This window comes from Choristoneura fumiferana, chromosome 29 (assembly GCF_025370935.1).
Source record: "Choristoneura fumiferana chromosome 29, NRCan_CFum_1, whole genome shotgun sequence".
In the NCBI taxonomy this organism is placed as follows: Eukaryota; Metazoa; Arthropoda; class Insecta; order Lepidoptera; family Tortricidae; genus Choristoneura; species Choristoneura fumiferana.
In genome coordinates this window covers 11,629,285-11,646,724 of record NC_133500.1, presented here as the reverse complement: position 1 = coordinate 11,646,724, position 17,440 = coordinate 11,629,285, and the positions used below count along the sequence as shown (strand labels likewise).

Below are 17,440 nucleotides of genomic sequence, written 5' to 3'. Positions count from 1 at the left end.
CGGCTGCAACAAAGTGGTAAGAACTAAACGTGAGCAATCGATGGTACTACGTACTGTTGCAAATATTTACTGTGACTATTTATAGTTTACTGTCAGCATCAGTGGCACAGTATCACATTTTATAATTGTGTCTCAGGGTATTTGAATTTTAATTGCAAATAACCATGCATTGACAGGCATGTGTTTTTCATGAACCAATAGAAACGGTTCATTTACCTATCACCTGTCAGCGCAGCTCTAGTGGAAACAGCTAGCTCAGCGGAGCGAGGATAATAAGTAAATGAAGCGTTTATACAAATACGTTCCTCGCACGGTACTTCCTGTAACTTAAGAATCAGTATAGGAACACCTTTTACATTATTTTTGGATTCTTCAGGTTAAGCAACCCAACTTTGAAAGTCACATGATTAAATTTCAAATACACCAAAATCGGAATAGAACCTTGTGATACTGAACAAATGGTATGACAAATAAGACCACCTTCGTCCGTTCACCGACTAAATAACTTTAGTCTAATGGTGACAAAATTTTAAAACTTTCGTGACAGAGTGCACTGCTAATTATAGTACTTCTATTTCAACAACAGCTATCGGCAATCTTCACGCCTTTGTATCTTGTTTAGCAAATCCAAGATTACCAAACACCATTGGCGAAGTAGAAAGCATACACAGCACAGACGTAACTAGTCTTCAAACTTAGTAAGTCCTGTTGGCACGGTGCGAGGAATATTATCCGAATACATTGCGGAGCCGAGATGTAAACGAGCCACAAGCGGTCAAACTAGCGGCGCAATGTAATGGTGTTTTGAAGATTCCTCGTTGGTTCAAGGCTCTATCGAGGTAAAGGGTTCTCACCTGTCCCGCCATAATGGTGTCGATCTCATGCTGGAGGATGGAACAGCGCTGCTCTGATGACTCTAGTTGGGCCTGCTTTCGAACGTCTGGCACTTTTGATAGCTCATCTGAAAGGATTTTTTGAGAAAAATCACTTATAGTAGTTAAGTCGTGGTGGCCTAGTAGTTTCACCTATGGCCTGGCAAGCAGATGTTCGTAGGTTCAAGCCCGCGGACTCGCATCTCTGAGTTTTTCGAAATGCATGTGCGAAATAGATATGAAATTCATACGAAATTTACCAACATCCTAACGGTGAAGGAATTCTATTTTGACTTTGACTTCGGTACGTCGCGAGTCCGATGATTGCGTACGGCGCAGGACCTTTATTGTGGCATGCTTTCTAGAATGCCTATACCCAATAGATGCCAATAGTAAACGTCCTCTTTTGGACATAGACCTCCCCTATAGACCTCCAGTTGCTTCGGTTGTAAGCGGCCTGCATCCACCGTGAACCCGCAGCTTTAACCAGTTCAACCATCTATCTCGTTAGCGGACGTCCTACGCTGCGCTTGCCGATCCGCGGTCTCCATTCGAGAACTTTTCGGCCTCAACGGCCATCTGTTCGCCGTGCTATATGGCCTGCCCATTGCCACTTCAACGAGCTAATTCGCTTGGCTATGTCGGTGACCTCTTCTACGTATCTCCTCATGTATGATTCGATCCCGTAGATAAACTCCGAGCGTAGCTCTCTACACAGCTCGCTGAGCAACTTTGAGCCTATTTTTATAAAGCCTACAGTGAAGCGCTAACTAGAATAAGTGTTATGAACTCACTGCGCAAGTCTCGTATGTATTTTTGCTCCTGTTCTAGCATCAGCCGCACTGTGTGCACCTTCGACACTTCCAGCTGCCGCTGTTTCTCCGACTGAAGACAAAACAACATACAATCAATTATAAAATATGCCAAAAGAAACAACGTCGATAAGTATTGCTGCTTTTTTCCATTCCTATTCTATCCTATTTCCGCGGTCAGATAATCCCTGAAGATCAGCAGTTTCTTCGGCTGTACACGTACAGTCACCAGCATTAATATCTACCACGCCCTAGCGGCCCTAGAAATAGAGTCGCATCAGTATCAGATATTTATGCACGCTTTTCTGTGTCACATATTGGTGCTGGTGATTGAACCTTGTGGCGTACCGTACATTGGGTCAATTCTAGGGTAACTTTTCGCCGCGACTCTATTTATTGTGAAATATGCAAGTATCCAGGATAAAACCGTCCTGTCGTTCCCAGGGTTACGAACTATCTTCAAACCAAATTTTATTTAAATCGGTTCATCGTTTTAAGCTTGAGGAGGTAACAGCTACGAATACGTACGTAACAAACAGATAGACATACTTTCAGATTTAAAATATTAGTATGGATAAGTGAGAGTCGAGAGAGTTTAAAAACATTAAACAGTAAACTTAACATTCGTTCAGGAGGTGATTAACAAAACGATTAAATCAACAAAAAAATCTTAGTTCGCATAGCAGCAGCTTATATTACGATGTAAGTATGTACGTATGTATCACAAACTAAGAACCACTGAAAACCTTGTGATGCCACCTGTGCCAACAATGTCACTGGAAGACCACATTCCTTCAGAATTATCATAAATAATGGCATTGACAAAACACAATATTTCATGTTACATAATTAGAGATGGAAAACTCTAGTTTCCGAACTCCTAAAGAATGCTATTACTGCCAGCATTGAATAAATAGAAACAATTCTTGAAACGGGGTGCGTGTCGCATATATACTCCTCCTGTGTGGGGATGCTACAAGTGCTACAACACAGGGTGTTTGGCAGATGGATGGACATACGTATACAGGGGATAGATGTGGTCATATGCAACGTGGTCGAGCATAAAAAACTTTTAAAAAAAGAAAGTTCATTTTCAAATACTCCGTTTCATGATTTAAAATCTTTTAAAAAAAATCTTTGGGTCCAAGTGTTTTTTTTTATGCTTGACCATTGGCCCCATCTATCCCCTATGTACGTACGTACGTATATCCACTCATCTGCCAAAAACCCTGTATATCTCTGTATATCTGTAAAAATTATACAGGCACAAAAATCAGGGTAGACAAGGGTCTTATCGCTTAAAAGCTATCTCTTCTAGGCAACCATTGTAGGTACAGGCGCACGTATTATTATGCCAAAAATAGGTATAGAATAAAAGGTGTATTTTAGTTTCAAGGTGTTTCTATCTCCGTATTTATAATTATCCAGTACAGAATGCGTCTTACAATTTTAAAAACAAAACTTACTTGTTTTGTACAATAAAGAGTTTACATACAGAATCTTCAAACTATAGGTACTATATTATATAACTATATTTCTTTCAGTGTACTATGTTTTTTATTCATTGGGCTGGAAACTTCTAACTATATTTGCCTAGAAGCCTTACTGTCTAACAAACTTGGAACCATGATTCCAATTGGCACAATCGTTTTCTCTACTTCTTTCTGTCACACGCTATAAGATGAGGGCAGAAAGTGACGGCAAATGCGATCGCAAACATGCAGCTTCAGGTAAAGTTGACACAACACACACACAAACATCACGCCTGTATTCCCAGATGGTGTAGGCAGAGCACATGAAACATTACCGCTTCGGAGCCACTTCAAGCAATTTTAGGTTTTAAGTTGACAACCCTAGTTAAAAGGGAAAATCCTTCAGAGTTCAAGGCATTGTTTACGCAGCTGATGGAATGATAACACCTTGAATGTGCGCAAGGTGACGCGCCTACTCTTCCTATAACCGTCGGTAAATGTTATCTTATATTTATAATATTATTTTTACACCCTTCCTATTTATAAGCTAACTTTCACGAGAAAACAATAAGCCTAACTAAACCAAACAAGGAGTAGCAAAAATGAAAAAGGACCTAAATCTCCTAAAGGACCTATCTCTGTAGTCTGTAAGTACAAAATTGTTCCAAAATACAAGCGTATTCGCACGCACACCAATGGCTTTGGGAGTTGAGATGAAATTCTTATTGTAGGGCTTAATAGTTGAATAGACCTTACATGTACGAATGTTGTATGTTGATGACATGTTGTAAGTGTTATAATGTTAAGAATGGATTATTAGGTAAAAGATGTGACCTTCTAAAAATTTAGAAATAGGTAATACAATTTATTGCGTAATTTACTTAAACTGTGTGACGTACGACAGAGCGGGTATGCAGCGTCATCTTAACATTGGATGTCGAACGTGCTCGTACACTCATGTTACTAAATTTACAAATGAACTCCCCAAACTTAATACGTTGTGGACAACGGTGAAGGAAAACATCTTGAGGAAACCTGCACATACCTGCGAATCAATTCAATGGTGTGTGTGAAGTTTCTAATCCGCACTGGGCCCGTGTGGGAACTACGGCACAAGCCCTCTCATTCTGAGAGGAGACCTGTGCCCAGCAGTGGTACATATAGGCTGGGATGATGATGATGATGTGGACAACCATTCGGGCAGAAAGGTTTTCGAGTGCGGTCACGAGCCGGAATACGAAGCGTTGGCTGGACGACATCGCGAGAGTTGCGGGACACCGGTGTATATGTCGGCGGGCGATCGGAAAATCCGCTAGATCACGAAATTCCTAGGCATATCGTGAAATGGCGCCATTTCATGAATTGGCAAAGGGACATCCGCCATATCGTTCAAAACTCACCGTTTAACTTTGCCTAGTGACGTTTAGGCAGATCATGAAATTCCTAGGCATATCATGATCCGCCGCCATATCGGTCCTAGCACTTCGCCGGCCGCTACCGCGGCACGCTCGCTTCGTTCGCTCAGCTCGTGCGTTATGGTCACAATTCATACTAACAACTCCTCGCTTCGCTCGTCGTACCAAAATTTTCTTTTTTTCGGCATATCACGGTGTGCCCGCCCAGTATAGAGCTAGGAATATCGACGAATGTGTTGCTCTAATCGATCTGCCGTATATCTCAGGCACATCTTGATATGCCTGCCTGGCCAACTTTTAGGCATATCAAGCAAATGGAGCCATTTCACAATATGCCTAGGAATTTCGTGATCTGGCGGATTTTACGATCGGCAGCCGACACATACATTACTTACGATGATGATGAAGGTGAAGGGTTACCCCTATTTCAACGCAAACCGCTGGCAAAAGCTAGTTGTACTATAATAAAGGATTGTACGCTCACACCGACATAGTCGTACCCGGGCCGTAAACAAGGCAAATGAGATTGTAAACAAACCGCGCTTGTATAGTGTAAAATAGTACTTTATTATCCGTCCATTCATTATAGCTTTAGCTAGACTAATAACCAAATGACATTATTGTACCTAGTTATCGTACCAACGAAATGCTGTACTAGTTTTGCAAAACATTTAGTTTATTTGTATTGAAATAATTTAATTGATGTACAATAGTACATTGTGTCTTAAGGGCGGTAAATAAGGAGTTACGAACGAGAGTCTATTAGAAGCCCGAAGTCGAAGATTGAGGGCTTTAATGAGTCGATGTTCGTAATTCTAGTACCGCCCGTGCGACATACAATGTTTTTCATCACATTTGCGAGTAAAACTGTATATTTGTAAAAGAAAAACTAATATTTTATCAAAAATTGCCGATACCGCTGACTGCGCTCTTGGCAATCCGCAGCATGTGCATGGCGTGCGTGTGCAGCGCGCGCACGGAGCAGCAGCACACCGTGCAGTATCACACTCATTGACCGTCCTTGGGCTTCATGGCATGAAAATTAGTACGGGCATTGACTCATGCGACCGACCACGGGTTTCATGACAAGCACATTAAGGTCGAGGGTTTTATTTGGGGGGTTACAACCAAGGTAGCCTGTATGTAATGACACTGTTTACGAGCAAGTGTGATGAAAAGGTATATAAATGATGAGAAAAAAATTGATAGGCAATTATTTATTTGATGTGCAATTAATAATATTCCATTTAAAAACGCTTTGTATACTAATAATGGATAAGGCGGTTATCGGTGATTATCGGATGACTCACATTGACAGGCACGGGCGCGGTGATGGGCGTCTTGTGGCGAGACGTGTTCTGGTGCACCGTGAGGACGGCTGTGGCATTGGCTGGAACGTACGGAAAATAAATTAATAAACCAATTTCATACTTTAAATAAAAGACCCCGACTGTCTTAAAGAAACTTTTAAATAAAAACGAAAGAACTCAGAAGTCTAGTCTAGAACACTGTTAGGTAACTTAATCTTCAAATTTGCTTTTTTTTGCACGTGTAAAGCCGAGTTTAGGCTTGGAAGAAAAATCGTGCAAGTTGCATTACATTGCGAGGCCGTAAGCCGAGTTTGTAGTGGTCAATAGAGCGCCGCAATGTAATGCAACTTGCACGGTTTTTCTTGCCAGTCTAAACTCGGCTTAAGTTCGTTTCGGCATACGCACTTGCACGCGAACTACACGCTACCCTGCTACCCTGGTCTGAAGGGACATATTCTCGCTCACGCTTATACGAGCTTATATGCGCGTCCAACGCTCAATGAAAACAAAACCGCACCAAAACCGTAACAGTCGAGGAAACATGCACCAGGGTGGAACCTTTTCACAATCAATTTCGCTATGACTTCTCTAGAAAATGTATAGGATGTCAATGTTAGTAGCACAAAAGTTCCAACCTGGTACGTGATTCACTTTCCTTGACCATTATATGCGTGTACATGAGCTTTCAAAAACGAGCATAGTCATAAAAAGTTAGTCTGAAACTGTCTTAAAGCTCGCCCTGCCTTACGCTAGAAACATACTGACGCCGGAGGCGGAGCGGTGCGGCGCGGCGCGTCGGCGGAGCCGGTTGTAATATTCGAGCTAACATGAAAGAGAGCACACAGTATACCGCGCCACGTTTATTTCCCGCGCGGTATTCTGTGTGTCCTCTCTCACGTTAGCTCTAATATTACAACCGGCACCGCCGACGCGCCGCGCCGCACCTCTCTATGTGTTTCAAGCTTTAGAGTATCCCCAATCGTCATCCTGTCCCTGTCTCACCTCGTATCATATGCACGACCTGCTGGTGCGTGTGATGATGGACAGGCACGCCGTCGACCCTGAGGATGCGGTCCCCGGCGCGCAGCCCCGCGCGCCAGGCCGCGCCGTGCTCCTTCACGGACTGCACGTACACGGGGTTGTCGCCTGGAATCACGTCAGCGTTACCTACAGTGCCCGCCGCGTAACAACTTAACCGGGAGCCGGTCTTGCAGCCATATACAAAAAAAAACATCACCTAAGTGACCCGGGGGGGAGCGCCAAAGTTCGCACACTCTTCGCTAGTCATACCGTTTAGTCCGAATCATCGTTCGTCATACTTTTTTCCCATTGAAACCTTACATTTTTCTGAATTTTTTGAATGGTCATCCTATAGTAAACTATAGGTTAGGTTAGGTTTGTTTTGTAACAATTCAGAACAATTATTGGATTCAGAGACAAAAGTGTTATGACAAACGATCATTCTAACAAAAATTTCGGACTTTTAACAAGTATGCGAGCCGATGTGGACCCGACCCGGGGCTATTGTACCTGGAGGGATATTGCATTTGTTTCTGAGCCGTCTGATGGCGTCCTTACGACGCCATGTTCTTCTCGGCCATTATACGTTGTGTTCGCCAGAAGACTGTCTTCACACAACAAACATGAACATGGCTAACGTGGCGTCGTAAGGACGCCATCAGACGGCTCAGATACAATATCCCCCCAGCTACAATAGCCCTGAGTCACCTTATTTTAATTATTTTACCAAAAAAACTCGCAAAAGCCATGCAATAAAATAAAAAAGCTCAAAAAAATTAAAAAAGCCCCGCCAATGTCATTTCAAAGTTCAATATCTCATGAACGATTGAAACGATTTTAATGAAACATAGGTAAAACTTATCTAGCTTTCAGTTAAAAAAAACACTTCCAAAAAGACACTTCAAACTTATAACTCCCTTCTTTTTGCGTCGGGGGTTAAAATCGAATAAAAAAATACTTAAAGTAGCTTTACGATGAATGCAAACATCGTAAAGAAGCCCACGCGCTAAGAAATTAAGTTCCCAATCCGTAGTGGTCCCGCCAAGAAACTATGCCCCATGCACTCTCATTTTGAGTGGACCCTCTGCTCTGCAGTGGGCCGAATAACAGGCCAAGATGATGATGATGATGGTTCATAGGAAAACCTTGCTCGGACATTTTGTAAATTTTGAACTTATGGCTCTTGAGTCTTAAAATGTCCCTCATCAACCGCTGTCAATATCCAATGTTGTAAACAGCAGTTACTAAATCATCATCACACCATACTCTGTATTCTTCTAGGGATCTACAAACAATATACCCGACCCAACAACCCAAGACAGAATGTCTTGGCGCCTCAAGATTAGGAGAGCCGACCCCACTTAAAGTGGGATGGAGCAAAGAAGAAGAATAATCTATAAACAGCCCGTATTTGTCCCTAGGGCATGGTCGACTTATGGCACCGCGGGCCGTCAGTGCCGCACTCACCAGACACTTTCATGCCATAGCCGTGTTCGTCGCGTACGACAGTGACGGTGAGCAGCTCGTCGCCGCCCGGCGAGCCCGTCCCGCCCAGCATCACCTGCAAAAAAGAGACAAAACATTCAAAACTAGCCTTCATTCCACCACAACACAAAATGTTTGTTTTGGTTTGTTAGTCTAACATCTTGTAGCGGGTTTGTTATTTGTGGTGGTCTTACAGTGTGGAGGTGGAAGAACTGCATGAGAATACACATTTGCATAAACGTAGCTATCATAAGGTCGGGGGTGAGCAAAGTACCTAATTGTTTCAGTTCATTAATATGGACCTCCGCAAATTAACGCCTGATTCAATAAAAAACTTTCGCTGCTTTTTTTGCTCATTGAAAAATCCGTCATCTAAAATGTGGTACCTATGCCATCAGAGGGCCCGCAATTTTTCTTCGTCGTCGTCATCGTCCGAGCCCTAATATGTCCCACTGCTGGTTACAGGCCTCCTCCCAGAATGAGAGGGCTTGGGCCGTAGTTCCCACGCGGGCCGAGTGCGGATTGCAATTTATCTTGCCCACGTTAAATGTAAAAATCCTGCGCCGCCACTGGGAATCGGTAGGTACAGACAGTCAGTATCAAAAGTAGCTATACACTTTCGTACTTTGTCGTTTTACAGCCACGTACTAAACGCCACGCAAGATTGTCAATGTGTCTATGCGACAGAGTAAAAAGTGATCCGCTACTTTCGTTGCTGACTGTACTTATGTGGCCGGCCTAACGCGAAAACACCCAAACGAAAACACGATGGTAAACTTTCAAATCAAAAGCTCAACTCATAATATTGGTAAAAGCCATCGAGTTTCATAGATGTCACCACAAGAGTGAAACCCAACCCAATATTTACCACTTGAAAGGCCTTTCTAGGTCTAGCTATCCCGTTAACCAGAGGTTTGCGACTGGCTGTGTATCGTTACTTGTGTGATCAATAGAAAGCTTTAGTTCACATAGCATGTTTGTTTAACCTGGTGTCGTTGCATAGCTGCCTTTACCCTTTAGGGCAGTGGTGTAACATCTTATATATTATCAAAAATATAATTCGGATTTCTTTGACTTAACACGTCTACATCGTGTTATTTATTAATTCAGTTAACTTTAAAGGAACCCTCGACAAGACAAACGAAGTTAATTTCTCCATGACACTAGTGGCGTAACTCTTACTGCTGAAAAGACAATCATGAATTAAGATAATTAATTATGCGCAGTAAAACAGATGTTGGTCATACAAACTAAACAAAGACACGATACGCATAGACGGGAGTTTATATTTAATGAAATAAACCCAGATAACTTAAGTCTTAAATCGAGTTTAGCTCGACGAGTTTCGGGCTAATTCGTAGCCCTTCCTCTGAGCGCGCAACACGGCGCAACACTGCTTCAAAACGCGCACATAATGTCGGGCTAAACTCGAATTAAGTCTTGAGCTATCCAGGTATATTTCATTTAATATGAGTGAGTCTCACGGTAGTTCCATGTTTAAAGAATTCCAGTATTTCAAATCGACTGCCTATCTATAGATAGATAGGCAATACCTTCAAACGAGCAATTTTATTCTTGTATATATGTACTTATATGTATAATCAGAATCTCGGAAACGGCTCCAACGATTTCGATAAAATTTAATATGTAAGGGTTTCCGGGAATGAAAAACCGATCTAGCTTGGACTTATCTCTGGGAAAACGCTTATCATCGAGTTTTAGCTCGAGCAAAGCTCGGTCGCCCAGGTACTTTAGTTTACGCGAGCAAGGCGATGGGTAAAGGTTAGTTACTAAACTAACCTATTAATTAGGACCGCAACTTTTGTATGCAGCAAGTGCACGGCTCACGCAAAACGTCGTTTCTGTGCCGGAGCCTCATTGCATTCGTTAGCCAAATCTGATAACAGCCCGGACCTGAGCTAACTAAATGTAGACAGAATATACGTGCGTCAAGTTGTCTTCTTCACCTACGATTTTAATAAGGATCAAAGCTGCGAATCCGCATCGCCTTGCAAAAATCTGCGGTGACCTTTCATTTGCAGATTTTTCTTTTGGACGAGCAACGTTTGGTATAATTTCGTTGCGCCTATTATTCGTTTCACCGAGTAGTCGGTAGTAAGAATAGAGATATGCAGATTTACGTTTAGTTGATTGTTTGTTGCGTAATTGTTTCGGTTAACCGATCAACTGTTCACCGAAAAGCAGTTATCACATGGTATCAAGATGTAGTTAGGTGCGACGACCAGCGTTAGCGAGGAGTGTTAGGTAGAATTGCGACCAACAACGCACGAGCCGAGCGAACGAAGCGAGCGTACCGCGGAAGCGGCCGGCGAGTGCCAGAACCGAACTGCGCGTCGCGACTTAGTTTGTTTTGACTTTAACATTTACCTAACTACCATATTCCACCAAAGAAGAAACTTATTTATCTGATCTGTCCCAAAACCTCATTCTCGCTTAATCCAGTCCACTCACGATAGTGCAAGTGGCGTCATTACGAAACGATTGGCGCGCTGATAACTTCATTCACATCACAATGCAACGCTGATTAAAGATAAGCCGTGACTGTGAGCGCGCCGGCCGGGTACGCACGTGCCGCCTTTGTAGTTATTACAATGTCTTTCACTGTGGGAGAGAATCATACATTGTACGCTATTGGATACTGTCCTGCATCACGATGTCCTTATGAGAGCCGTGGCACACCGCAGAACGATTCCATTAAGCCATTATAACAGAGTACCAGTACGTGCGGTCTTCTTCATCATTATTTCTATTCCTGTAAAAGACTAACATTACTGACTAGCTGACAGACAACGCAGAATGAACTAAAAACTTGAAATCAGGCAGGTAATATTCACTAGGAAACCTTAGAACCAGGCTTCGTAAAATGCGTGCAAAATTGATTGAAATGACGTATGAATATTATGACAATTCTACTAGCGCTTCAATGAATTTTGCTCGCATTTTACGAACCCTGCTTAGTTAGCCGTGGTTAGTTGCTGGTTTATTTTAAGGTGTTAAACACCCGATTGAAAATTTAACGAAGACGAGAAGCTATGTAACGTTTAGGTTAACCATTCGACACGATTTATCTCAATCATCTTACTCCATGGACGTTGGTAATAATACATCATCAAGAGCTTACCGAAGAAAGTTCTCAAACGGAGCTTTATCCCAACTTAATTAGGTGTCAGTGGTACTAACCACCCGCCGGCAACTGACGAATAAACAGGAAACACTGAATACGCTCCTAATGTAATAAAACCCTCATCTCATACAAAAATGTGCTTTATTCGCTACAGGCTATAGAACAGGATGTCCCGGCCGGCGTCGTAAATATGGACGGTGGATATTTATTTTACTTGTGCAACTGTATCCCATATTGTGAATAATAAAAGTTCATATTGAATTTTTAACTGGATAGGTACGGGCTTCGTTTGTGAAATATACACAAGAGAGCTATAAAGAATAACATGTAGTTCGTATTTATACATAATGCCTTTAATATATCGTTGTCACTTGCAACCTCTTGCAACATCTATCTACCCTTTCACTATCACTCATGAAGTCATGATCATGAAGCAATAGCCTATCAAATCGTGACCAAACGTAGTATCGTTTCACAGAAAATGTCATACTGACATCACACTGCTTGACATGGAAAATCACTATGACACTATCGTTGAGAAGACAACGCGCGCGGAATGAAATGATTCGTCTGCCTGTATCTTGCCACATCTAGCACAATAACAAAATATTTTGAAGAAATTATAGATAACAATCAGAAAGATAATCATGTAGGTTTTTTTCACCATTTGTAATTTTTCCACTTATTTTCCAATACGTTCGTACACTCAATAATGGAATAAGTACTCATTTTACCTATTCCAATAAAATTTAAGATCCACGTTTAAACCAAACACACATTAGTAGACAACCATCAGCGTCCAAAATAATCATGAACAGTTGTCATTGAAGTCTTGCAACGTGGGTCGTCTGTGTCCGCCCGAGATAGCACCACAGTAAATTGTATTCCAGGAAATGTTTATAACATTTGGCAGCACTGGCATTACGACACGGACACTGGACATTTACTAGATATTGTCCGCACTTTACGAGCAGCCGACCTAGAATTGGTTGGTAGTTCGTCTCAGTGGAATTGAAGCCACCTGTTCATTGGCTATCAATTTTAGTGGTCATCAAATTTGAGCATCGAAAGGGGGGTGTTTTTCTCGTTGAGAAACACACGTTTGGCAGTTTTGGCACTATGGGCTAGGGTGGAACGTCTATGTATGGAGAAAAAAAAAGTTGTTTAATCAGTATCGAATACCTCTAAAAACTTGCATATGGACTAGTTTCTTAGATAAATATTTTTATTATTTTTTCAACATATGTTTTAGCCCTCTACCTCGAAGATTTTGATTCTTGTATGAAAACTTCGTAATTTCACATGAAAATATAATACAATTAATCAATACATACAGCACTATCCAGCAATCAAAATATAAAAAAAAATTGCTCCACCCTACTGTAGGCCCTCTACTGGCCCTACATGTATAGGTCCAGCCCTTGTACTTATTGTCAACCTTTAGCTAAAAGTGGTAATGCCTCAATATCAACACCTAATGGGGTATTGACTTGATCAGAGGCCACATTATCCAACGTACTCGTAATCACAATCACTTTCATCACATTTTTCTGTCAAACGGTAAAGAATAAAGGAAGAAAAAGACGATGAATGTGTTTATAAGCGCTCGGGCATGGCATAATACAATATGCGCTCTATGTGGTATGAATCCGGTGCATGGCAAAAAAGGACTTTAATTGAACTGCATTAGCTAAATTTAATTAGTTATCTAATAGGTTACTATTCTCACAAAAAAATTGGCTTACTCCGTGCAGTCCCGATATAATTCTGTCATCGTCGCGACATTTTCGTTACAGTTAAATAATACTCTTTTTTTCGACTGTCAGAGAAATGTGGAGGCGGACGGCATTAGTAAATGTGTTTGTTTTTCTGTACATTAACATAATTAACCATGCGATAATTAGAAACTACAGTTGATAAGACATTGATTCATCCATATACGTGGTTTCTGGTTGTTTTACTTATGATGGCATGTTGATTATGAATTGTACATGCTCAACATTTGAGACTGAGGATTGACTGAAGTCTTTTGTGTACTAATGTACAATTAATTCTTCAGAAAAACGAAGAAACCGACGAGTCCCGAGCGACATTAACATTATGGTTGTACTGCACTAAGTTGAATGTACGCAAACTTTATGCGAAATATAACCACCAGTCGTCTATCAACGTTCCCTAATACCGATTTGGAATGGGTATCGAGGAATTAAGAGTTACGGAGCCTCTTGGAAAAAAGAGGTCAGAAACCTGTCCGAAAACTGTTAACTAGTAAAAAAGAACTAGTCCAGCTTTTTATACATTATTTGTGCAATATAACATTATATGTACATATGCACTCGTGACACGCTTCTGCATTACATAATCTGCAAATCACGTTCAATATCGGTATGACTTGAATGTTGATGCCAAAAAACCTGTCTTAAACCATATTTAATGAGAATTACTCGATTGTTTACAATCATCAGGGACGAATGCAGGTCAGCTGCAATCCTCGAGCGAAGTTCACGAGCGCAAGGACGTTATCTCTACCTCTTAGATAAGTTTTATGACCGCTCTACCGCACTGCGTCGCAGTTAAATGCAACGGAATGGAAGTTGTATCGGCGAGATTTAGACAGACTATGAAGTGCATGCATAATGGTTTTACATATGGAATTAATAAAATACGGGGGCACTGCGCATTCTCAACCGGGTGTGATATACGGGTAGTTGTAAATAGTTGGATATGTCATTAGCGAGGGTAGTTCTTAAGATCGTGTTCTTGCAATACAATTTGATAGCGACGGACGTGTTTTACTGCTCCTCCTTCATCCTGGATCCTGGACTGCATCAGATATTCTTCAGTGGCGACGAGAAGTGTTTTTTATTCACGCGTGTGGCATTATTACAACTTTTTTTTTTAATTGAAGTAAAAGTGGTTATCGAGTGTTTTGGACAATGTCGGTCGGGAAAATTGGCCCGTTTGATGTGAACAAAGACAGTTGGGACTTGTACATCGAGAGATTAGAACAATACTTTATCGTTAACGATGTAAAGGACGCTGTGAAAGTAGCTACATTAATAACAGTTATCGGCAGTGAGGCGTACGAGCTGATGGTGAATTTATGCACGCCAAAACGACCCGCGACTAAAACCTATAGCGATTTAGTAGCAGTGATGAAAACCCACCTACAACCAAAGCCAAGCATATTAGCTGAAAGGTATAAATTTAGACAACGGCGGCAGTCGGCGCATGAGAATATAGCGGAATATGCGGCAGCATTAAAAAAGTTATCAATGACTTGCAGTTTTAGTACGGGTAATGAATTGCAAGATAATTTACGTGACCAATTCGTATGCGGCTTAGCCAAGGATGACGTCAGACAAAGGTTATTTGCTGACGATAATATTACTTTCGAGAACGCTTTCAAATTGGCGGTAACAATGGAAACAGCTGTGACTAATGCGGCGGCGGTTGAGACTCGAGAAGGGAGGCGCGGCGGCACGGCGGAGCTGTACCAGATGACACGAAATAGGGTGGACAGGAGCGGTAGCAGTACATCGGGGGTAACCAGAATGGCGGGAGATGCGCGCGTAGTACGCGGCGCGGCCAGCACTAGCTACACGGGCGGCGGGAGCGCGCGCGTAACAAAGTGGAAGACGAGTGGAACCGATAGCAGTGGCAGCGGCAACGGCGGCGGAAGCGTCCGGCAGCCCGCGGCAGGCGGGTGCACGGTGTGCGGGGCTCAGCACGCAGCACAGACATGCAAGTTTCGGATGTACGTGTGCCGTGTGTGCAATCGCGAAGGGCACTTGAAGAGAGTGTGCCCAAGGCTACGATTGCGTAACGAACAGATGTTCGCGGTGTATGAGACCGCGCAAAGCGACCAGTGGATCGGTGGTAACAGCGAAGGCAGCGACGAGGTATTCATCAACAATTTTTCCATAATTAGTAATTTTAGTCGGTACCCACCTTATGTGGTAAAAATCGAAATTAATGATATTGATTTGATGATGGAAATCGATACTGGTAGTAGTATATCGTGTATAAGTTACGAGTGTTATAAGAAACATTTTGAGAGTTGTAAACTTTATAAGAATGATCTTACATTGTGTTATTACACAGGGGAAATGACGCGGCCGGTAGGTAAAATTATACCTACCGTACGTCATAAAAACTATGTAAAAAAATTAGATTTGTATGTGATTCAAAGTGGAAAAACTAACTTATTAGGTAGACAATGGTTGAATGAACTACACATACAGCTGCCAGTTAACGTAGTCGCCTGTAATAGTTTGCATAGTAAAAATAAATCATTCAATTTGGATACGTTCAGTTCCAGGTTTAAGACGGTGTTCGAGGACGGGCTGGGCAGGTTCACGGGCGGTCCGGTGGGTTTCCGCCTGCGCGCGGATGCGCGGCCGGTGTTCCTGCGCGCGCGCCCGCTGGCGTACGCGCTGCGCGAGCCGGTGGAGCGCGCGCTGGACCAGCTGGTGCGCGACGGGGTGCTCACGCCGGTGCACACGTCGGACTGGGCCACGCCTATCGTGCCCGTCTTAAAAAAAGATGGCACCATACGGGTTTGTGGCGACTTTAAGCTTACTTTGAATAAGTTCCTAGAGGTGGATCGTTTTCCCTTGCCTAGGGTTGAAGACTTATTGACGAAGTTGCACGGGGGGCAGAAGTTCACGAAGTTAGATTTATCACAAGCCTATGCGCAGTTCGAGTTAGACGACTCGAAACAGTATGCCGTAATTAACACCCATAAGGGTTTGTTTAGGTATGAGAGATTAATTTACGGTCTCGCATCGAGTCCAGGCATTTTTCAACGAAAGTTAGAACAGCTATTTGCGGACATGCCTAGGGTAGGCGTTTTCCTAGATGACGTAATTATTACGGGACGCGATGAGGCGGAACACCTAGATACGTTGACGCAGGTCTTTGAGAGATTGCTAAAGTATGGACTTAAGATAAAAAAACAGAAATGTACTTTTTTTGCGGACTCGGTGACCTACTTAGGCTATGTTATTAGCAAAGAGGGAGTACATACTTGTCCAGAAAAATTAGAAGCAATACAAAATGTTCCAGTACCGAAAAATGTTTCAGAATTACGTTCTTTTCTGGGACTTGTGATGTATTATGCGAAGTTTGTACCAAATATTAGTACCCTGTTAGCGCCGTTATACAATTTACTTAGAAAAGAAGTAAAGTTTATTTGGAATACATCATGCGATCGTGGGCCAATCAACTATTTTACCGACACTTTGAGCGTCTCCTGCGTTACCAAAATTGTCTCTGGCGTTACCAAAAAATCGTACTTCCAACAAGATATTTCACGGTTTAATAGGTTGAACTTACGTAGGATGGCATGTATTCATGTACACCATCTATATAATTACAGAAAAAACATGTTTACTTACAAAAATCTGCAATTGTTTGAAAAATGTCGCGGACAGATTAGTGTCGGTAAAAAAGTTGATTGGCCCTCGTACATTTAATGAGGTCAAACGACTTTTAGTATCGAGTGAGGTGTTGGCTCATTATTCAGGGGATCTGCCACTGATCCTTACGACGGACGCGAGCAGCGTCGGCGTGGGCGCCGTCATCTCGCAGCTGGTGCCGGGCGACGAGCGCGGGCCGGGCGACACGCGCGGGCCGGTTGCCGAGGCGCGCGAGCGGCCCGTAGCGTACGCGTCGCGCGCGTTGAACCAGGCGGAGCGCGGCTACTCGCAGATAGAACGCGAAGCGTTATCTATTATTTTCGGTATTCGAAAATTCCATCAATATCTGTTCGGTCGAAAATTCATTTTGCGAACCGATCATAAACCCTTAGTTACAATATTTGGCGATAAAGCGGGTATTCCAGTCATGGCGGCCAGCAGGATGCAGCGTTGGGCGGTTCTGTTGTCGGGGTATGATTATGACATAGA

The 17,440-nt window shown here is 42.5% G+C and overlaps 2 protein-coding genes across 2 annotated transcripts in view; one reads left to right on the top strand and one right to left on the bottom strand.

Annotated features, from left to right (window-relative positions):
- The window catches only part of RhoGEF2 (Rho guanine nucleotide exchange factor 2), a 215,542-nt gene extending 207,083 nt beyond the window's left edge, over positions 1–8,459 (bottom strand). Inside the window, 5 exon segments of the mRNA XM_074109517.1 lie at positions 855–961; positions 1,667–1,757; positions 5,882–5,961; positions 6,884–7,027; positions 8,369–8,459. Coding sequence (XP_073965618.1) covers positions 855–961; positions 1,667–1,757; positions 5,882–5,961; positions 6,884–7,027; positions 8,369–8,459 — 513 coding nt within the window.
- A 5,769-nt stretch (positions 8,460–14,228) lies between these two features.
- LOC141444084 (uncharacterized) overlaps positions 14,229–17,440 on the top strand; it is a 4,133-nt gene continuing 921 nt past the window's right edge. The window contains exons 1-3 of the mRNA XM_074109516.1: positions 14,229–15,474; positions 15,853–16,280; positions 17,059–17,257. Of these exons, the coding sequence (XP_073965617.1) occupies positions 14,468–15,474; positions 15,853–16,280; positions 17,059–17,257 (1,634 nt within the window). The 5' untranslated portion in view covers positions 14,229–14,467. The remainder of the gene's footprint in view (positions 15,475–15,852; positions 16,281–17,058; positions 17,258–17,440) is intronic.